The 23,098-nt window shown below is 38.4% G+C and overlaps 1 protein-coding gene across 5 annotated transcripts in view; it reads right to left on the bottom strand.

Moving 5' to 3' along the window:
* The window catches only part of PRDM2 (PR/SET domain 2), a 68,855-nt gene extending 46,969 nt beyond the window's left edge, over window positions 1-21,886 (bottom strand). For 2 of the 5 annotated variants that reach the window (XM_056330639.1, XM_056330640.1), the window contains exons 1-4: window positions 21,604-21,886; window positions 13,967-14,040; window positions 4,598-4,715; window positions 3,253-3,356 (exon numbers count right to left, since the gene is read on the bottom strand). In XM_056330639.1, the coding sequence (XP_056186614.1) occupies window positions 3,253-3,356; window positions 4,598-4,715; window positions 13,967-13,975 (231 nt within the window). In that variant the 5' untranslated portion in view covers window positions 13,976-14,040; window positions 21,604-21,886. The remainder of the gene's footprint in view (window positions 1-3,252; window positions 3,357-4,597; window positions 4,716-13,966; window positions 14,041-21,603) is intronic. The other 3 variants (XM_056330642.1, XM_056330641.1, XM_056330643.1) reach the window with 3 other exon arrangements.
* Window positions 21,887-23,098: the final 1,212 nt, after the last annotated feature.

Genomic DNA, 23,098 nt, shown 5'->3' on the forward strand with positions numbered 1-23,098 from the left:
GAACTGGTACAATGGGAAAAAATAACTTTTGGTGTGCAAGTCTTTCTCTTAAGTTTTTGGGCTCAAAAGCCAAAATAGTAAAAACATTTTATGCTTTCTTTTCAGTCTGGCAAGCCTGAAATTATTCTCTAGATTTTGCATTTAATAAAATGACCGATTTTAAGATATAAAAGCCATAAGAGGTTTACTTTTACTATCTGATCAACTGAGAAAAGTAACTATATAGAAACATTTGCTTTATTTGGAAAGATAAAGGAAAGCACAATTTATATCTAATCTTTTTTCAGAGTATTAAAGAAAATCTTAACCTTTCAGAAATCTTGTGATTACCCTAAAAAATTGACCATGTTCCAAGATGCTGTGTAAATTCTTTGGTTTCCATTCTTGGAGAAAAATTTAACGCCTACTCCTGTTTTACATTTCAAGACAGCTTGCAATAAAGCAAGGTTACTGACATCTTCAGTATTTTCTGATGACAGGCAACTCTGCTTTTCTTTCAAGACATGTTATGCATCTCCCACTCTTCTTATCATAATACAAGTCAGCTGTCTGTAAGAGCAAGCAGTGGATGCTATGTATTTTTTTTTTTCCCAACCCGAGAACACACCACTTTGGCAATAGGAACTATCATTCTTCAGTTACTTTGTCTCAGAACACCGGCATACTAACAGGTACACAATGTCTCAGAAGCACTGGGCAGCTCACAGATTTTTTAGAAAAACAAAAAAGGAAAAAATATGTGCAATTTGATTACATATTATTTACTTGTTTCCTTTTGCTTAAGTCTTTCAAAATCAGTGTCTGCCTAGAAGAGCTCTTTTCAAAAACCCAGCCTCCCTAGCTCACTACCCCCTGCAACATTCACTGCACTATTGCACGTAAGAAATAAACTAAAACTCTGATTTCACCATCTTTCCCACTCTAATATTGTAGCTTTTTATTGTTTCTGATACTTACTTTACAAGTAATTCTAAGTTTTTTCAAACCGTTTTACTTTTTCATTTTCAAGCACATTTCTACAACAGCTTAAAACATGAACCATTTCATAAATTTGATTCTTTTTGTATTGATGTACTGTTAGTTTAATGAAATAGAATTTTATCAATAAAGGTAAAGCCTCAATAAAGATACCAAAATCATCTTAGTTTCCTTCCAAGCAAAAAGAAAATATCTTCCTTACTTAAACTATTCCAGCATGGACTTCATCAGCTGACTGTTAAAATAATGTTCATCAGCACACACAGCCCTTGCAACATGAAAGCATAAACAGCTTCACAGATCAAGACTGTAAAAGCAATCCTTTTGGTTAAAATGGTAGAAAGGAGCAGAACAATGCTGTGCAAGAGTTATCAGGTATGGAATATATAGCAAAACATAATACTTTATTACTTTTTTATATATTACTTTATTATGTTATTGGACAAAATTAAATACTTCGCTACTTTTCAGTTAAAGCTTCTGATTTTTAAAACATTGTTTAAAAGCCTTGTGCACTTTGAAAAAGGAAATAGCTCTATTGCAACTTTAAGCAATTCCTGCAAACCCCAGTGAAGATCCTTCATCACAGCTGTGCCAGGCATTCTGACGGAGCTGGCACTTCCCTCAGCTTTCAGTCACCTGCCGTCATTGCCCTGTCTATGGCTTTTCTCCGACAGAAAATGGAAATATGTTCAAGCCTCTGTTTCTCTCCTGAGACACAAAACTCCTTTTTCAGAATGATCCTCTAGCATGACAATTTATAATTATTAACATTGACTGGAGATGCCAGCTTTTCGAAGGCTTACTTTTTTTGTCAGATCAACTTCACTGAAGAAACTAACAGGGTTCTTGTGGAAAAGGTTGTTCTAGTTGGAGGTCCATATACCTAACTACTCCCACACACCACCATCCTTTTACAAACCATATTTTCTAAGATTCTGGAGCAGTTTCAGATATCAGCATATGGGGCCAACTGTCGTGGTCTCATTTCAGCTGCTTTTTTTCTAATTCCAAAATCAGTATTAAAGCAGGACACAATTACTCTGAAATCTAGCAGGGGTTCCCATTATTACCTGCATTGCAAACTACAAAACAGCTTGTTCAGGACTATCATTTCTCAACATAAATTTAAAAAAACATTAAGATATGTCCACTGAGAACATTCATAATCAAGCACGGAGAAAAACAATTGCAAGGTCAATAATTGACTTAACTGATTCAATCTCACTAACTGTTCTTGTACCAGATCAAAACTGGAGATACCTTATGCAGTGGAGTTTGTGATAATATTAGCTCAATGCAACAAACACTATACTTTAATGCTTTACTATTTTCCTGAATGTGAATTTGCATTTATGCAAAATTGATCTAGGTCAATTCATCTGATACACATACAGAACTATCCAGTGGTTTATGCAGTTTAGTTTCTGCAGGCCAGGGGGCAGAAGGATGACTGCTATCAGTACCTTTAGCCTAAAAAAATCTGTAAACTAACAAGTTCTGTTCCAGAACATGCTACATCACAGTTCTTCCATTCGTCCCCTCCCTGACCATCCATTTTGCTAAAGCCATTTGCTGTGTGTGTCTTCAGAAGGACTGAAGAAGTCTTTGTAAGTAGTTACGAACTGTCTTAACAGCAGCAAGATAGGATTCAACTCCAGATTAAGACACCTACATTACATAATATCCAACGTCTTATGACTATCAGTGAAGCTTTAAGAACTATTCAGCTGTCCAGACAGTATTTGCTTTAAGGCAAGCCCAAACACAAGCAGCACAAGAAATACTGCAGCAGTTGAGAATTTTTATAAAAAACCCCAAAAGCAAAACCAATTCCCATAATAAAGCTGTTTTGCAAAAAACTAAATGAGGAGGAGTGCTATGGCTTTTTAAAGAGATTCCATATCCTTCTAATTTCTCTCATTTCATAAGCAGTTGACAGTATTCAGTTGCAGAAGGGATTCACTCGGGGTTCAAGCCAACAAAGCAAAGCTTTATCAGCAATAGGCTCTTAAGGGGAGGTGTGATCCAGAGATAGTATATCAGAAAATTAATACAGCAATTTCAACCAATGCCAATAGTTTGAAGCTTTGTAACTCAGAATGATTGCTCAATCTAAGTATCTGTAAATAACTACTTGCAATTGTCATCATAGCTAGATGGCAATTATTTCACATCATGTCTATTTCTAAAACCTCCGGAAAAATTAAAGGCTAAAGACAAAATATTGACCTAGTGACAGACACCTTTTTCCATTTATAAACTATATCTTACCTCCCACATGTATACATTGCTCTTAACTTGAGATCTTTTTTTCTTGTCACCAACAAATGGTCCAAACTTCTTGCCTTTTAAAATTGATTTTGTTGCCCAGACACCTGAAGAGACACGTATCAGTAGTTAAAACTAATCTGTTATCTCAAGCAAATCTTCTACTCACAATTCATATTCCTTAAGACCATTTTATATGTGTCTATCTTAGATTGGGGAGCATCCTACAACATTAAGATCACAATAAGGGAACTGAAGTTTACTAAAATGAATTCAAAAATCCTCTCCCCAAAACTCACTTCAGTCACGAAAGGTTTAAGTATTTACCTGGTTTCATTCTTTACTCACAGGCTATTGTAGCTCTGAAGACAAACAACCTGGATTTTTCCTGTACTTCAGGTGATACTCAAAACAGCACAAGAGCGTGACAGGTTTTACATTGTGAGGTCCCGGATTTCAGCTGTTCTGTGACTAAACATGTTACTAAATCAAAAATCCTATTTGCTTTCTCTGAAACAATGCCAGGCAAATGAAGCCCTCACAAAATCTGTGATTAATAGTATATTTTGAAGAAAAAAAACATTTAGGACTGCTTAACACACGTGCATCTGCCTGCAAGTTTATTGACAAGACTTAACAGAACTGAAAATGGGCAGCTGCATTTCACATTTTATAGCATGAAAACTAAGAACAGATTGACAAATCATTGCAAATTAAACCGGACATCTCATTCAGAACATGCTAGATCAGGTTCATACTAGAAAAGCTTAACCTTGCTCCAAGGAGCTCACAACCTGTTACTAATGCATCTATTGTCAGGCTTACTCCTCAAAACCTGCAATTCTGACTTCCACCAAAGTTCTTCCATGTTAAATTGACAAAGCCGCCAAGTATTTTGAACACATGAGAGAAACAACACTTCGCTCCATACAGCGGCTTTCAAGTCTGCACTGAAACCATTCTAATAAACTTTTTATATTGACTGGATAGTGAGATACAGCATTCTAAAGAGAGACAACAGTAAGATAGTTACAAAAAACAAAACTGTAACAGTGAAAGTGCCATAAGTGAAAACACAGCAGTGAAGCAACATATCAGAATTTTCACAATCTAATCTGTTTGCACCCTGGTCCACCTCTGACCCCAATTCTGATGTTCTAGAAACATCACCTTGGGATGCTGGAGAAACTTAGAAGTCGTCCACTCTTTCCAACAGAAATTATTTCAGCTACATGCACCAGACACCATCTCTATCCAGCACAGGAGGGCACTACGTTTTCACAGCAACTGTAATTTATATGAGCTAGTGTAAAAATCTTCATTTTCTTTTCACAGTTGTAGCACTCACCAAGCCGTGTCTTGTCAACAGCAGATGGGAAGAGCCTCACGTCCTCAGGAAGCCCCCTAAGCACATGCTCAGGTACATCATCTAAGGTCTCCACAGCGACAGTAGGCGCAGTTGTGTTCTACAAGTCAAAAAGCCAGAAGGGCCAATACTATTAACAAATAAAAACATTAGCACAAGAGATGATCAACCGATGCGACCTACAAAAACTCCCGACTTGAAATGGAAGTAAAATTTCCAAATTGCCATTTCAGCTAGGGTCCCCTCCATCAACATGCTAATGTAGAAGTATCTTTTTATCAGAACACTCAAGTTTTCACTATTTTTTTTCATTACACTTGTTTGTGCTTTAATGCAGAACTCTAAGACCACATTACATATATGTAAAACACCGATAAAGTTGCTGTAATTGTTCTTTCACATTAGTTAATGGATGCATTCTGACTACAAGCTGTATACAGTGAGTAAACCTAACTGAAATGGGTTTCATGTAGGCCATTTGCTATTTCATTTGTTTTCCCTGGCCTCTCCTTAAAAACAAATTCAAAAGCCTCCCCTGAGTCACTTGGAGAATACAGCTAAAGGTATCATCCATCCTTTTCCTGTCTGAATATGACTCACCTGGCAGCACTACTAGATTACACTTAAAGATGAATGAACAGAAAAGTACTGTGAAAATATCTGTATTTTTCAGAATACAGTTTTCATGAGAGTTCAGGCTTAGTGTTAAGGCTCTGAAACTGCTCATTAATATGGTAACCTAAAACATCTATGGAACGGTTTTCAGTTGCATTATTTTCACTGATCACTTATGCCATGAGAAACTACATTTAACAAGTAATTAGGTCAGTAACACCATTGTTACATGCTACGTTATGTTGAGACAACATTCCTTTGTACCTTTTCTAATTAAAGTTCTTCCTAATTTTAGATAAAATACCTTGTAAGGTTGATCGATCTGCCTAGTCTGTTATGCTGAGATGACTTTCTTAAAAAAAGTATCACATAAGCATTCACTGAAACAGTCCTAAAGTTTTAATGGCTATGAGTTATAACTATAAAAATCTCAGTTCCTTAAACATTCTACTGAAGCATTAGAATTACTCTGATTACACAACATATTTGTAAGCAATATGTTTAATTCTGTTTTTAAACCAGACAACTCAAATTTTTTAAAAAATCATGCAGCATGAATACATACCAGCTCTTACATAACCTGCCTGGAAAGTCTAATTTAATTAAAAGAGGTAGATCAATTTTTCATTTAAATTACAGACAGCTACAATAGACCTAATCTAACATCAGAAAAGAATAGGTCTGAATAAGTCACAAAAGGTTTTCATTATTTTACATTTCAGCTGTATACTAGATTTTAAATACAGTCTCTACCACTACAAAATGTTTCTGACTCCTTCTGAAAGACTAGCATATTTAAAAGCAAAACATGATGCTTTTAGTAGAAATCTTTGTTGGCTATGTACTTTTTGAATACCAAATAGTGATGAGAGAAGTTGTTTCAAGTGTTTCAGGACCTACACATCATTTGTCCAAATTATACTATTGAAACATGTTACTGGCAATTAAAGCCAAGAGAGGCAAGTGAACTGCCATACCAGGATACACGGATTGAAACAGTATGCAGCATAACAGCCAGAACACAGGGAGAACAGGAGGTTTTTTTCATTTTAGTTCATAACCATCCTACTGACAATTTTTTAAAATCCTGGGGTTCCTACAAAGAATAAGACAGTAAAAGCCCCTAAACCAGAGGTATAACGCAAATTAATACTGCACGAAGGCGACAACCTCATTCCATTACCTTTTCTTAATACCTAGACACTCATCTTCTGAAAATTCTGTTTCAAAATGCAAAACAAATGTGGATCAGATCAAACCAACCTGCTTGAGCCAGCCGAGCAGTTTCCCCACTACGGCCCTCAGCAAGTAAATTTCACTAAAGGTGAGTAAAATCATATAGATTTGATCAGATTGGCTTCAGATGCACAGCGCTTAGCTTATCTTTATCATAATTGATAGCATTAATGAAAAGCATCACTGGAAAAACATTCCTATTTTATCAACCATCCACTGACTTAACATAAACATCTGTCTATAAAAAGTAATGGTGACACTCAACATAATGTACTCGCACAATTCTAAGCATTTTCCATTTTCTATGTACCCTTCAATCCTTTGAAGTGAAAACTGAGATCTACTGCAATTTTCCTGAACATTATTTGTGTTTATAATGAAAGCTACCTGGTATTGCAGCCTAGAGTATAAGGACACCTCAAAGTTTCAAAACAAAAGGGCAATTCCAGCTCCACCACAGCACTTACAGTCTGAGGTCCAGACTCACTCGTGCAGCCTTCCATTTGCGTTTTGTCAATCATTTCCTAAACATGCACATAGAAGTTCAAACGAAACAACTGTGTATGCCTCTGTGCATAAAGGAATGAATGATGTAAAGTTTCAGTAACAGGAATAACTTGCCTAGAAACACACAAGTGATGACTGTGGAAATACAGTGCAAAGCCAGAACATCAGCTACCCACCACACAGAGTATAATTTCACATATATTAGTAATTCTTTTCTTCCCCTTTTCAAATTATGACTTCCAGGCATACTCAGTCTTATCAGTCCCCAAAGCACAATCTAAAATAGTTTCTGTATTGCCTTACATGAAAACGTATCACTTGTGAGAAAGACTAAATGGTAACTTAAAGAGAAAACCATGAAGTTCTGAGAAGTGCATACAGTTCACAAAAAATTACTTGGTGTACTTACTGAACTGAGGATGTTGCAGTAAACTAACTACTTCAATGTACATACTAGAGCTTGCACTTGGGTTACACCATCTACTCTGCCACAAACACAGATATCACAGAATCACCGCACGGGCAGGGCTGGAAGGGCCCCCTGGAGATCATCCAGCCCAAGCCCCTGCTGAAGCAGGTTCTCCTACAGCAGGTTGCAGTCTCATGTCCAGCCAGGTTTTGAACCTCTCTGGGCAGCCCATCCCAGCGCTCCATCACCCTCACAGTACAGAAGTTTTTCCTCACATCCAGATGGAGCCTCCTGTGCTGCAGTTTGTGCCCGCTGCCCCTGGCTGCACCACTGAAAAGAGCCCGGCCCCGGCCCCTTGGTGCTCGCCCTCAAGAGATTTGTAGACACTGGTCAAGATCCTCTCTCAGCCTTCTCTTCTCCAGGCTGAACAGCCCAGCTCTCGCAGCCTTTCCTCCTCAGGGAGATGCTCCAGTCCCCTCCTCATCCTCGTAGCCTCCGCCGGACCCTCTCCAGTGGTTCCCTGTCCCTCTTGAACGGGGGAGCCCAGACGTGGTTGGTCAGGCATGATTTCCCCTTGGTGAATGACATTCTCTTCCTCCACTGGCTTTGAGATGACCTCCAGGAAGAGCTGTTCCATCACCTTCCAAGGGATGGAGGGCAGGCTGACTGGCCTGCAGTTTCCTGGGTCCTCCTCCTTGCCCTTTCTGAAGGCCCAAGTGATGCTGGTTTGTCGTATACCCTTTACTACCCAGTACTGAAGGTCATGTGGACAGAGCCAAGCAGGAGACTAGTGATGTGCATAAGACCCTTATGGTAGAGTAGCTGACATGATGAAGCTTGTATTTTAATACACTTCGCAGAGCTACTACTGGGTCTATTACTGTCTTTCTACTGCTCTATTTGCAACCTGAAACCATGTAATTCCACTGCAAAGATTGAAGTTAAAGTATCTGCATGTCAAGTTTACTGCTCTGCAACAGAGTAAGTAAAAAACAGCTTTTAGAGAGAATAAAGGGGTTTAAATAATGACATAAAAGTTATTATTTCAGTATCCTAAATGTTAATCATAATTCCTAAATAAATCAACAGCTCAGAATCCTTAGCCAGCAGGTTATGACTAAGTTATTTTTCTATTAAAGTTCGAAAGGCAATAGAAAGCTAATAAATTATTTATGAATGCCTAGTAAGCGATTAGTTCCATTTTAAGGAGCCTACAAGGTTCAATAGGCTGCCTGTACTATTATTCATACTATTATTTGTATAACACAACAGAAAATGCTACTTACACTTGTCATTAAACAACTAGCTCTCTACTACCTAATTATAATCAACAAACCACTGATAAAAGTGACTGGAATTTCAAAGCTACAAGCATGCATGGTTTCCCATAAAATCTGTCCATATTATGAAAGAATTGTGTGTGCTGAGAACTAGGCATATATTGAACCACGTGCCACAGCCCTAAAAAAAGTACCTGCCCTCTAACATCAAACTTCAATCGTTCTGGTCAGAAACAAATACCGACGGTGATGGCAGTAAATAATAGGAAGGATGTTACACTTAAGCTCTGAACAAGCTTTAGGAGGGGTTAAACTGAGAAATAACAACTTGGGCAACACTACGCTTGTCCAAGTAAACCCTGACTTTATGGAAATTATTCTTGCTTTTACATATAACCTTAAAACAAAGATATGATAGAAGTTTTCATATACTGAGTAATACTTGGAGCCTTTTCCACTGAGCACTTACGAAGTATGTTATGCTGAAAGTTTAATGGAAATACATTTTAAAATACATCTCCATATGCTATCAAATTTAAGAATTTAATCTCTGAAGTAGAACAGAGAAAGCTGCTCAACCTTTTCTATTTAGCACCCACTCTTTGTGAGGGTGCTATGTTAGGCAATTTTTCTCCGTATTTATGAATGTGACTTGCTGAGTTAAGTTACAAGAACATGTCTTCTGCCAGCTTTAACAGCAACAATGAGAAAAATGGTAAAACTGGAGTCGCAGCAAGGTTATTCTATCGCTGCCTTGATAAGCCCTAACAGCTGCACAGACACATCCTAGAGAGCTATATGTAGGGGAGAAAGACCCCCAAATTGGAAACCATGGAAGGAACAGAATGCCAGAAATCTCTTCCCATCCAAGAGAGCGAAGAGACTGGGGGCAGGGGAGGGGGAATCTTTATTCTTTAGTTATAATAGCTGAAGCCTATTCAATGCAGAGCAAAGTTCTATTTTGCTCTTCCAACAATTCACAAGACAAAACAGTGATGAAAGAAGTCTGATTTTCAGACATCTGCTACCCTTGAACTGATACCCATGAAGCCATGTCTCATCAAACGAAAAAGAAAAATGTTCTCAGCATATCAAAGAAACCTAAATATTTTTCCAGTACATTTCCCCATGATTTCATTAGGGAATAACGAAGCCTATTTTTCATAGTGGTTTCTAACAAACTGCATATCAGCATAGATGAGGGGGACCACAGAGAATAAACAATACAGCCATCGGAACGATGAAAAACAAGTTTCAAGCTAACAGAAGTAGGGTGGCTCTATAGCTGGGTTTTATTTGGAGGTTTGGCTTGTTTGGGGTTTTTTTGGGTTTGGGTTTTTTGAGGTTTTTTTGGGTTTGGGTTTTTTTTGGGTTTTTTTTTTGTTTGTTTGGTTTTTTTTTTTTCAACCACAGCTAGATGAGCAGTTAAAAATCTCAAACCTGCAAATAAGTTTTAACCCACCAAAACTTTAAAAATCAGAGTCAATTGATTTAAGACAGAAGTGTCCAGCACTGTGTTATATCCTCTGATGTGTCTGGCATATTCGTTAATAGTCACACCTCCTTTTATCCATAAATATTCCAAAAACATTCTATCATTTTAAAAGTTGTATTTGTATGGAGTAATATACAATCAGAACTTTATTTTGCGTGTACCTACATAAATCAAAGACTAGCAGCTACATTCAGAGAATACAACACTCAGACTCATTTGACACCTGTCATATTAATGGAACCAGAAAATTGGCTATGATCTAGTACATAACAATACATTTCACACCTCAAACGAATGGTAATAAGTAACCAAATACTAAACAGTAAAATAAACAACAATTTAGTTCAGTCAAATCAGTGCAATTTCATTTTATTTGCAATCTAAATGTAGCAACTTAAAATATTTTCCAGATCACAACTTGTCCTCAAGGAATGTCTGTCTACCAAAAAAAGAAATACTGTATTTCAATCATTTTTCCACCAACACAGAACAATCACATTCAAATTTATTTTTCTGTCTAAAAATTCACCTCTTGATAAGGACAGCATACTGGTGCATTTCCTACAGCCAACTTTACATTTAACTGAAGACTTAATACAGTATTCTTCACTCACTCCCAGGCAGCAATGTTGAATACAAAAGCACTTGAAGCTTATTTCACTTTTAAGCTTCTTACTCTGAAGTTCATCAAAAATATTACATGGCTAGCATTCATATTAGCTGGGGTGAAGTGACTTAAGAGCAACGGCAAAAAAATTAGCTGAGGGCTGAAGGGGTTCCTTTAACTGAAACTATCTTTTCCTGGTTCATTGAATTCAGAATCCAGTGACTTTGACAGCACCTTTCACCACACTGATTAAGCAGTGTTTCACACCACTTTCAATATAATTGTACCTATGTACCAATTAGACTATAATGTTACAAGCAGTATTTGAGCAGAGTAGAAACAGCACCTGCAACAAGATGTTTACAGATGATCAGAGATTAGGGTGAAAAGGAAAAAAAAATAATCCTGAACTGTGTGAAGAATGACAAACAGTATCATGTTTTGGTGGAAATAAGACTAAGACAAACGAAAAGATAAAGGAAAGGATACCATTGAAGAGAGGGGGACACGGCAGCAAAGTTCAAAGAGGTAGTGGTGAAAAGGACATGAAGTGACTAAGGAAAACTGCTGACACAAACAGCCAGCTAGTGTAAGAACGGTAAACCAGAAGCAGGAACAACTCTGCTTGTCCAAGGACCTTGTTTGGCTACCCCTCTTTGCCACAATTTCACTGTGTGTGCTTGAAAATTAAAGGCATATCAGAAATATTTTAAATAATCATTGAAAAACTCAGAAGAAACAGGGGGAAGGAGATTTGGAACAAGTGCAGGTGTAATTTGTTAACATATGCCTCACGATTTTTTTAAGTAACTGCCCATGCAGTTTTCCAGGTAGCACACAACCTTCTTCCTGCTCTATCTTAATGCAGTCTGAGATGCAATAAATGCTACCAATCAAAACCCCATGTTCGCATGGGTTTTTCAAAATAAATTATTCAGCATATTCTGACAAAGTAGTTTACATAGTAAAGGAAGATGTCTTTTTAAAACAGATAGAGAATGCACACTGTCTATCCTGTGACAGCCATCTTCCAAGAAACCCCAAAATATTAATTTCAGCAACAGCTGTTTGGCAGTTTTTTGTTACTCCTCCTCCTGCTGCCTACAAGATGACCATATCAAAGGTTTTCCTTCACTACTTCAAGATTCCTATGAGATAAACAATAAAACAAAATCTTTTTGTACAAACCAAATTAAGAATAGCCCAATTAGTTTCAGCGTCACTGAAGTCACATCAAAAGCAGAGATAAGCAGAATGCAAGAAATGAGATAACAGAACACTTGAAAGACGTTTGGCATCATGCAAAAACATTTCTTATACAGACCTGGCACTACAACTTGTCAACAGTGAATGAAATGACAAGGGCGCTGCTAGAAAAAAACACCACAGGGTTGATGATAAATACACACTTGATATGAATGGTAGTTGAACAATAAAAAGCCGTATGAGCTCTGCACACTCTGAAAACTAAACGTGAAAGCCAGAAGCACCAAGGACTCTAAGCTATTGTAAGTATTCTCAGAGGCAGGGTCACCTTGTTATTTAATTGTAAGATGACATACATCACAGCACTGCATAAACAATATTAGCAGTTCCAATAAGAAAGATTACTTTGTTTTCATACAGCACAGAAATCTTACTTAATTCTAGAAACAGATCAGGGGCGAGGGATCACAAGAACAGGACGCAGGGAGATATGGACACACAAATGAAATGCTAAGGCAACAGCCAATGATAACAATTACAGATCAGGATCTACAGCTTTCAGAACTTTAGCACAATCCCAAGATTATCATAACGTCTAACGAAGCGGGATTGTTACTCAAGCAGACAGAGCAACTGTTCACTTCATGCCACTGAGCACATTCAAAACAAACCTCAGAGGTTAAAAAATGTTAAGTCTCAAGAGAAATAAATCATGAAGCAATAGATAACCAAGCTACCCCAAACTAGACTACTAATGCTTAGAAGTGTGCAAATGTAAATGTCATTTGCATTATACAGATGATAATTTATATTTGTGTATAGGTATCGTATAAATATGTATTTTAACAATACGTATTTCAAGGCTCTAATAAAGATTATATTTTGCTTTTCACTTTTAAAATATGCACATACATATTGAAAATTTTTTACTTTAAATCAAAGGAAAAAAGCAACAAGAAACATCCCACCAACCCATTTCACACTGTAATTATTTATATTATATATATACTTCTACAGCTTCAGTGAAAACATACTTCAGCAAGATGCTAACTGTATTCAATTCAAAACTGCTGAAGATCAAATAAGGGCATAAAGGGAAATAAAAGCACGCATTAGATATAGGTATCAATAAAAAAAGTATACAAAGCATTTTACAAGACTCTGTACCGTGGTTGTTTTTGGCTAAGAAAGCTTCTGATCATAGCTGCCTTTTTTAGCAAATTAAAAATGGCATTCCTTCAGTTAATATCCTACATTCACACTCCCATGCCAAAGGGACATCATAAGACCATCCAAAAGAGAAGCACTTATGAGAAAAGTTTAAGGCGACATACGCTTTTCCTGTAAGTATCTTTAAGTAATACAATTGTGCATGACAAACAACCAGATGGATAATTCCTACTTGGATAGACAAATGTAAAATAAAATCATGTACACCTGGCACTGATTAAAACAACACCCTCCAATCAGGATATTCTTGCATCAATATAGTAGAGTACCGCAGCACAAGAGAAATGCGCTTTCTCGGTCTTTTCACTTGATGCTAGGGAAATACGTAGGGTTCCAGGAAAGTGTGAAACTTCCTGATCAATCAGTTTGTGTGACACGTTGTTCACTGGACATTTGAAATGGCAAAGTGGTTAAAAACAAACAAAAAAAAAGGAAGTCTTCAATTTTCAAGCCACTTTTATAAGGAGCTGAGTTATTACCAAAAGCCTCAGGTTGAAATAGATTTTTCTGGAGAGGTGTTCTTATAAGAGGCGCCAGCAGTAATAACTTACATGTTGCTAAAGGGAATTCACACACAAAAAACTTAAATCCATGAAATAAAATAAATCTTACAAGCATACACATTGTGGCAAGGAGGATTATGAAATTTAATCGCACTGAAGACTTTAAAGAACATTTCTTTTTTAGTGGATTATTTACTTTTCTTATTAATAATTAACTGTTCTAACACCTAGGTATTTTGATAAAGTCTTACTTTTATACTCACCTGATTCATTTTGAATTCCTGTTGTGTTCTGAAAAGATACACACAACAAAGAAACTCCTGTGATTACATGAGCCCTAAAAAGAAAAACAGACAATTGTAACACGTACCTACCTACAAGTTTACATTGAATTGAAAGTACACACAGACCTCTAGTTTCTCTTCCTAAAGTATTTGTCACAAAGGAGCACAATGCTTTGTAAAAACATCTGCTCCAAGCTACAGTTTTGTTGTTATAGCTCCGATGTATATATTTAATCGCAAGACGGGTATCCATCATTAATCTTTCTCCCAGTTCTAAATGATGATGCAGCAGAAATGAGCTCAAGTATGATTGTTTTCAAAAACAAGTTAGCTTGTTTGAGACTGAGTATTTTTAAGATCTCTAGCAGTCAGATCTCTTTAAAATTTAGTATCAAAGCATTATGAAAGACCTTAAGTGGTTTTCAAATTAACAAAATGCATGCATCTGAGTTTCTACTCTCCCATATCAGAAATAGGAAATCCTTTAAACTGAGCCTTTCATTAACATATTTTATTACACTAATGCATTTGGCGTTCTTGTTTAACAGAAGCCTGAGATTTCAAAATGTTTCAAACAAAAAAATCCTAGTTCAAGCAGTCATCAAATTTGGAAACTCATGACAACACAGAAGTTATCAGAATGATGCTGTATCTGAGAGTCTAGACTAATCAACTCACTTTTTTTTTTTTTAATACACACAAAAAAGCATTATTGCAAGTTACATTGGAAACTACCCTTCCTGGTGTCACCCAGAATTTCCAATAAACACACACCCTTTTTGGGGGGTTAACCGGTGCCTAATCACTTAAAGCTCTTTATTCAAGTACTGCTATTTCTTCCCTGTCTTTGGTTTTCTTATTATAGCAATGAACCACTGGTTTTTTGCTAAGTACTTTGTATAAATACTAACATGTAATATAAACTACATTGAAGCAAAATATACTCCCAATAAATACTCAAAAAAAATTCATATAATCCTTCACATCCTTGCACTGTAAGAATTCTTAATGCTGCGTAACAATGAAAATACTTCCCAGTGTCATACAAATGTTGCATTGCTTAAGAAATTTGTAAGAAAAACAAAAACACCCTTGAAAAGGATATTTATGTTGTATACAGCCCTTCCAGGATTAACTCCTTTGGTTCTAATATTTCCCTATCACATGAGCATTTAGACCAAGAGCTGAAACGTTTGTATTTCAGTTCCACTTTTGCAACTTGTTCTGTGGGATTTAGTTTGCCAGCAAAGACCAGCTACGGGATGAGGAGCTCCATCTGAACAGCTTTAAACATCTGAAGAAAAGCACTCCTTTTGGAATGTACTTTTACAACTTTCTAACTTATTTCAGTACATCTGCCAAATACAAATCAATTCCTAGGAATGATGCATTCCAAGCAATTAATTTCTAGAATTTCCTCTACTGAGAGAGAATATATGTGACACCAAGAAACTACCAAGCAGTCAGGAATGCTCCACAGGTTTCATTGCGAGTTACAGTCGCTCCTGAGACTGTTAAATCTTGCCATGACAGTAACGTCCCTTTGGCTCTACATTTCTCATGCACTAGCACACAGTTGTTTCTCATGCATCTTCCACACACCCTTTACTTCCCTCAGCCTTGATTTTCCTTCCTGACAAACATGATTTCTACTTCAGACATTTTTACACAAGTGCTTTAGGCAAATGGTTTCTGAAATTCGAGGCACAGACTGCCTGTCATCTGCTGAAAGTGGCCTTAGCACTTGGAAATGCTGATTAAGGAAAAGTAAAAACTGGAGTCAGTATAAACTTCTGTAGTTGAGGTGAGGCCGGAATAGCAGAAAAATCCAGTGCTCTTATTCATTGTTCATTGGGACAATACACACACAATGTCAATTTATACATGAAATGTTTTGGATAGCAAGAGAGGCATCAAAACATTTCCTAGTGTGAAAAACAACTTATTTTTAGCAACAAATGTCTTGGTTTTCCATACTTGGCTACAACACGAAAGACAACTATTCACATAAAGGCAACAAAAGCACAAACCTTTTATTGGCATGATTTTAAAGTGCACCCTGATGAGCTGTTATGGCTGTAGCATATGAGTGTAAGTGGTTATTGTCTCCAGCTGCCTATTTCTACCTTCTCTCCTCCCTCTCACTGAAGATTATCAGTCCCTCAATGACAAGGGCTTAACTGTTCACATAACCATTTTCTATCATGGTTCTGAAAAGTGATTTAGAAAACCTATCCTAAGAAGCGCACATACCTTACACTGTGGTAAATGACAGTCATCTGAAGCATATATGTCATTTTCAACACTGGCTACAAGAGGAAGGCATTTAGCCCAGAACTCTAGCTGTGTAAAGACAATGAAGACTTAAAGCACTGTCTTACAGAAACAAACATCCAACACCATCACTACTAAACATAAAGAATTTGAGAGACAGCAAGTAAATATCAATTAAGTGATGGGATGAAGGGATCAATCCTAAAGGAAAGTCCTACCAAGCTGAGAAGTTCCTCTAAGCTGAGCTTTCTTACCAGAGTTGTTAAATAAATCTGTGAAAATTTTGAAAAGTCAACACTTTTTTTTTTTACTTTGTTTCGTTTAAGTAGTAAAAATACACTTTTATTGCATTTCACATACTAATTCAAAACTATTTTGCTTAGAATTAAAATTGTTTTCAAAGAATTGAAAACAAAAACTAAGCCTGGTATTTTCACAAATTTTATAAATGCTTTATTCAGCTTTTACAGAACTGGCTATATCCAAACCTCTCAAGGGTATTTCTTCAGAGAAAATGACAAATTTTACCATACTGATGTCCTTAAACATTCACATAACACAGTTTAGTTAGATTCCTAACAGACGGCACATTACTCTATACTCTTTCAGCTACAAGCAACCAGAGAAACCAGTTACCACAAAATGCAGTTACATGAGCAATTAAGCTACAGTAAACCAAAAGCTTCAGCTATTTGTAAAGCTATTAGCTTAAAACATACATTTAATCTTAGAATTTTATTCCTGCAGTTCTGACAAGTTACACGTATGAACTCTCTAACTGAAAAAATGCCTGAAAATATTTCCCCATTTTTCCTTTCTCCATGTTACCTGTTTTATTAACAATGAACTCAACTATACGGAAAGCAAGATTAATAGCACTGGGCAGGGGGACAGGGATGATGATGGGGCGTGGGGGACACACAATTGTACACAGACTTACGTACAGTCACTAGCTTTCTTTCTGCCTAAATGAAACCTTGGAAAGACAAGGTATCCGTAACACTAGATTTGGGGTTTAACTTTTAGTACATAAAGTTCAACAAAACCAAGAAAATATTAAACAAATTCTCAACTGCTGCACAAATATTAGTTCCCTGTATGATCAATGACTACCAACACTGTACTTACTCTTGTCACTGCAAGCACGAACAAGCTTTCACTTCCTACATTAACGACTTTCTTAGCTACACACAGTGAAGTCCAATGCAAGTTTTTCCAGGAAAGCCCCAAAGAAAATGATACTGCTCTGATTTGTCATTAGGGGAATTGTGATATATTAATTTAAAAGAAGTGATAATGACCACATTAAATCAGTTTTAAGGTTAGCAACAGTCTACAACGGTGTTAGTACTTTGAAAAAGTCACATCAGAAGCTCCATCAAAAGAGAGGCAACAACTATTTCAATTCAACCTTTCCTCAAAACTCAAGAACATCCAGCTGCATCTATCGAAGACCTCAATATTGTTAATTACATCTACCACAGTAAACTCTGAAGATTCACTGAAGTCCCTAAGAAAAGATAAAGGTTCTATGCCAAACATGACGCACACTCACCAGTACAGTAACCTGAATTTTAATTGATTTCCAGAAAACATTGCCAAGCCATATTTATTTCAAACCACTACCTACCACTGTTTATCTTGTGAGTACAAAAATACTGTGTACTTTCTCAAACCATTAAAGCATCCAGGAAACAAACACATGAGAAGATGACGTACTGCATCACATAATCTTAAGAGTTTCAGAAAAGTATATTTAGAAAGGCTCACTGTTAGGCAACAAATAATATTTATTTGGATAGGAATATACAAGGCATTCATATTTACAGCAACACCGTAGTCATGTTAAAATTAAATGCTTGAAACAAAAAATATTTTTACCTTATTTCTGAATTCTACACTTAATTTTAAATATTCCTTTACAAAAAATACAAGTTACTGGGAATAAAGTTTGCAAACAAGAGCAAGTAATTTTGTACAAAACCAATATTACAGATGATCTTTTTCAAACTGATTCAAATGGTACTTCTAGTATGCATTCCCAGGTTTTACTGAATAGTCTATCTTCTGATTTTATAAGCTACATTTATCGCTTCTGTATGTGGGGTGTTTTGGTTTGTGTTTTTTTAAATTCCAGAAGCAAAACTTACGTTGGAAGAGAATGTTGCTTCCAATTCAGAGAAAAGAAAAACCAGGTATAAGACTATCAATCCTATTTTGGAAGCTAAAAACGGGACATGCATTATGTTACTGCTCTGATGAAAACACGTTCATTACAGAACAAAACCTGAAAGTCTCAAGTCTGCTTTCCTAATGACCACGGTTTCAGGCAGGGATACTGCAGTGCTATTTTTTGTTTATTTTTTAGTTGAAGCACATTATATTTTATTAATTTTTTATCATCAGGATATTTACATTTTTTCAGTTCAATACTGAAATACTCTAACCCACAAAATTTCCAAGTATTAGGTGAAACAAAGCTTATAAAATAAAATTAAGTTCGTGTTAACTCTGAAATATTAAAATAAGTATTTGATGGAAACAAGAAGCACTAGCTATGGGCATTTAGTTGCACATACATTTTCGGTTACTCAAGACTGCTAGAATAATAATGGAGAAAAAAAATGGGCAAACAATTATTTTCTGAACACCAAAATCTTCCATTAAGAAAACAAGGCTTTGCTTACTGCCATGTAACCAAAATAAACTGTTACACCTTAGAAAAGTTTATTCAGATAACCAAGAAACCACCAACACAAAAATAAAACCCAAGTTTATTAATTAAACAGCAAGTAGTCGGGAGAAGTCAACAAAAAATAGCAAGTCTCTAACAACTGCAAATATACAGAAGTACCATTCCAATCTTCACACATAAGTACACTTTTAATTCTACTTGCACAGACAGTAAATGCAAATGAAAAATTCCTCAGAGAAGTATATTGCTGATTTCCTACTACGTGAAGAAGTCCTATCAGTCATTTCTTTTTACAATGCAGGACTCAGTCTCCCACTTTTGACTACAGGCATGTCTGATACAGAGGCAGAGAAGAAATAATACAATCAGAGAAAACACAGTGGTAAAAGAAATTTTTTCATGGAGGGGGGGGGAGTCACTAAGTATCAGGATAGTATCTGCCCTTTCACATGCTAACAAGTTCAACAGCAAATATATTGCAGTACTTTAAAAATGTATGCCAACGCAGATATCCAGTATTTATGAACTCCAGCTGTTTATAAATCCCTGATTAAAAAAAATACAACTAGCAGTCTCCAGTCTCCACCAGTAAGCAAGTGACTCATGATGATCAAGGTACTATTGCTGTAAGCCATAGACTAATTTATTGGGTTTTTTTCTGGTTGAGATCCTCATTTCAGAGGTCTTGCAGGCACACTGCAAATAAACTGTCAACTGGATACCAATGATACAGAAGTTACCACACTGATCACCACTAAACCTCTCTGAACTTCTGTTTTCAACAGCCAGCCGCCTAGTAAGTAACAATATTGAGAAGTCCTTTTTATATACCATTACTTGTTTACCCCTAAGGATCAAGGCTTTTAAGCAAAACAGTGAAATGGGGACATCACTGCATTTGGAGGATTCAAGAGCCATTTTAGTTTTTACAGAAAAACAATTGCTCGCTTTGACTTTCTGCTTTACTTCCCTGCCATTTTCAAGCAAATATTCAAGTAGAAAAATAAGGGCGAGTTACACAAATGTACATAAGTATACTTCAGCGTCCTTCCCCCATCTTCCATGCCACTCTGGCAGGCTGTTCTTCAGACCTCCATATATACACTAAACAGGCATCAATTCAGGAACCTCCCAACACCTTACTCATCATAGCATTTCTACCCAAGATATTTTACCCAGAATGATGATTTGTCTTTTATTTAACATAACTAGGGTTTTACTATAGGTGAAATTTGGCCTCATTTTTACAGTCTATGCCATGGGCAGACAGGCTGGTGAGACACTGCTGCCCTCACCAATCTGCATTGCTTTAAAACCAAGAGGTACTACTACTACCTGGTTCTCGTTGCTGTCTCTGCAAGTGCAGTAGTTGTTTCGTTTGTTAAAAGTTACTCCCCTCATCTACCAATGATGCAGTTCTCTGTCTGCAGAGTGCCCATGCTATCACTGATTCACCATCACATGTTTCAACCGCTGGAAGAGTGGAGGCCTGTCTGTAACACGGAGAGCATTTCTGAATTCTTAACGGGCACATCATTTTTATTAGAATGTGGCAAGTGTCAAAAGGCAGCAACATAGTAATTACATACTACACTGCTGTACATCTCCAGTCCTCCTAATCTACTTAGTATGTGTGAATAAACTGAAAAAGACTTTTGCATCCAAGTAACACACCCGAAGTCAAGAGCACAGACTGGGAACAGCAAACCGGAGCAGCACAGAGATGCAAGCAGCCCTGTTGTTTCCAAGAGCTGCCCACTGATTACTCAAACGGAACATTAAAAAAAATACTTCTCTTGCCACCGAATCATCAGATAGCAGGTGCAAACCACATCACCTTCCCTTCCTTCCTCAGCAGCTGAGAACAATTTGAAGTTTTCTTTACTAGCACAAAATGGAAATTTTGCTGCTTCATATGAATTTGAAACCACTACAAACTTTATACTAGACTTCAGCTACGTGCTGGCACACGAGCCATCAGTGCCGCTACACACGCTGCACTGGCTCCAGACACGCACGTACTTGAAGACACTTCTCGAGTGGTCCTAAACACACGTTCTCCTGCTCACCCCAAACATACGTCCCCACGCTACCACTGCGCCATCATGAAGAAACCTCCGATTTCCATGACACGGCCTAGGAAGGACGTTCCCCGTGAGGAAACCAACCCTGACATGCCCCCCTGCGAGGCACCCTGCCGCCAGCCCTCGGGCGCGCAGCTCGCCCACACGCCGGCGGGAACACGGCAGCGTGTCCCACCGGCGGGCTGGCCACGGCCGCAGGGTTCCACTTCACCGGCTGACGCCTCCCGGGCAGCGCCTGCCAGACAAACACCTGGGAAAGCTGCACGCTCCACCGAACGGCCCCTGCGGCCCCCCAGAGCGCCCCTCTCCCTCAGGCTCCCGCGGCTTCGCGCTCCCTCCTCGCACCTGCGGCCGCCACCTTCCCGTGGGCACCCCGGGCGGCTCCACCCCCGAAGGAGGCTGCTCTGCGGGCCGGGCCGCCGCCGCCGTCCCCTCCTCCCGCGCCGGGCCCCCTGGCAGCCGCGCCCCCGGCTCTGCCCACCGCCCCACGGCCCGGCCCGCCCTCCGGCGCGGCGGCTCCCGCGGGCAGCACACGGTGGGACCCGCCGCCTCCTCCTCCTCACCTGCGCCGCTGCCGCCTGCGGCCCGGCTGGGAGCGGCGCGGAGCGGCCTCAGCTCCGGCACCGTTCGGGCGCCATTTTGTCTCCAGCCTCGGAAGTGACGTTGGGGGGAGGCCAGCGGGCAGGTCCCCCCGCCGCGGGACCCCCTCCAGAGCGGGGCCGCCCCCCGCCCCGCCGCTTCACGCCCGGTGTTGCCCCGAGCCCCCCTCAGCCCATCCCGCCTGCCGGAGCCGGCCCCTGCATCGCGGCCTCGAGCCACCGCCCTCATCCCAGACAATGAGCTGTGCAGACGAGCAGGTTCTCTTTCCCTATTTATTTAATTTTCCCCCGTCTGTTTTTCTTATTTTCGTAGTCACGCAGCTCCTCAGGGAGGTGGTTTTATCGCCGGTGACTGAAAACGTACAATAAAATCGGCGGCTGAGGGGAAATTACTTGACGACCTGGAGGGGAAGAGCCTGGCTGGCCCCTGGGGCTGTTTCCCGGGCTGGCACTGGCGGCTCTGACCCGTTTGTGCTGTCCCGTGCAAACCGAACCGCACTGTAATTCCTGAGCAAGTACCTGAGAGGAAAAAAAACCAAACCAACCACGAAACACAGGCACCTCCTGGGGGATATTTGTGTTTGTGTTGCAAGGCTAACAGTGTCTCCCTTTCTTTAATTTGTAGAGCAAAATAATTTTCTCTCACTTGAGTTTTGTATGTGTAATACTCTGAAGGAGATGTAATCCTCCTGGACTACGATTTATTTTTTTTTTTTTTTAACAGGGAAATGTTAAGAATTTGTCATTTTTCCTCAGAGGAAAACGCCCTGCCTGAAACTCATGGATGCAAGGCATTAATACAGTTAAAGGTCTAAAGTTCAGAAATATTTTTCATTTCTTTATTTGGTTTTCATGTTCATTGTGCATGTACACCAAGGAGTAACATTAAAGCTTATCGATAACCTTGGGCACCCAAAGCACACACAATAGTACCAGGGCAGAGGAATCCCGTTCCATGAAGCTATCCTCAGCAAGTAACCAACTAAACCACCTGGCTACCCACTCTAGTCAAACTGAAGCTTTTTAAAACATTCTACCATATTTCCAACAAACATAACTACAAAGATAGCCTTTCAAGCAAGGAAAACGCACACTCCGAAGCTACATTTGAATACCTCTGTGGTAGTGCTTAACTCTGCCAGGCGACAGCGGACTGAAAACCAACATGACTCAGTGGTCTTCACCACTGGAATACTCACTTTATATTTTAAAGTTTTGCTTCGGTATACCAAAATCAGCTTTGAAACTTCTGATTTTAACAGTAACAAATCCTCATATAAATATGTTTAAACTACTTAAACTTATTAGGCTAAATTAATTTATTTATGATTTAACTGTATCATTTAATTTTATAAGTAGACTAATTATACCTGTGTAAGTTTGGGGCTATTTAAAAAAGAAACAAGGCTCCATTTTACATATTAGAGCCTTATAACAGAGAAAAAGAAAACAGGAACAA

Source organism: Falco biarmicus, chromosome 3, assembly GCF_023638135.1.
Source record: "Falco biarmicus isolate bFalBia1 chromosome 3, bFalBia1.pri, whole genome shotgun sequence".
Classification (NCBI taxonomy): Eukaryota; Metazoa; Chordata; class Aves; order Falconiformes; family Falconidae; genus Falco; species Falco biarmicus.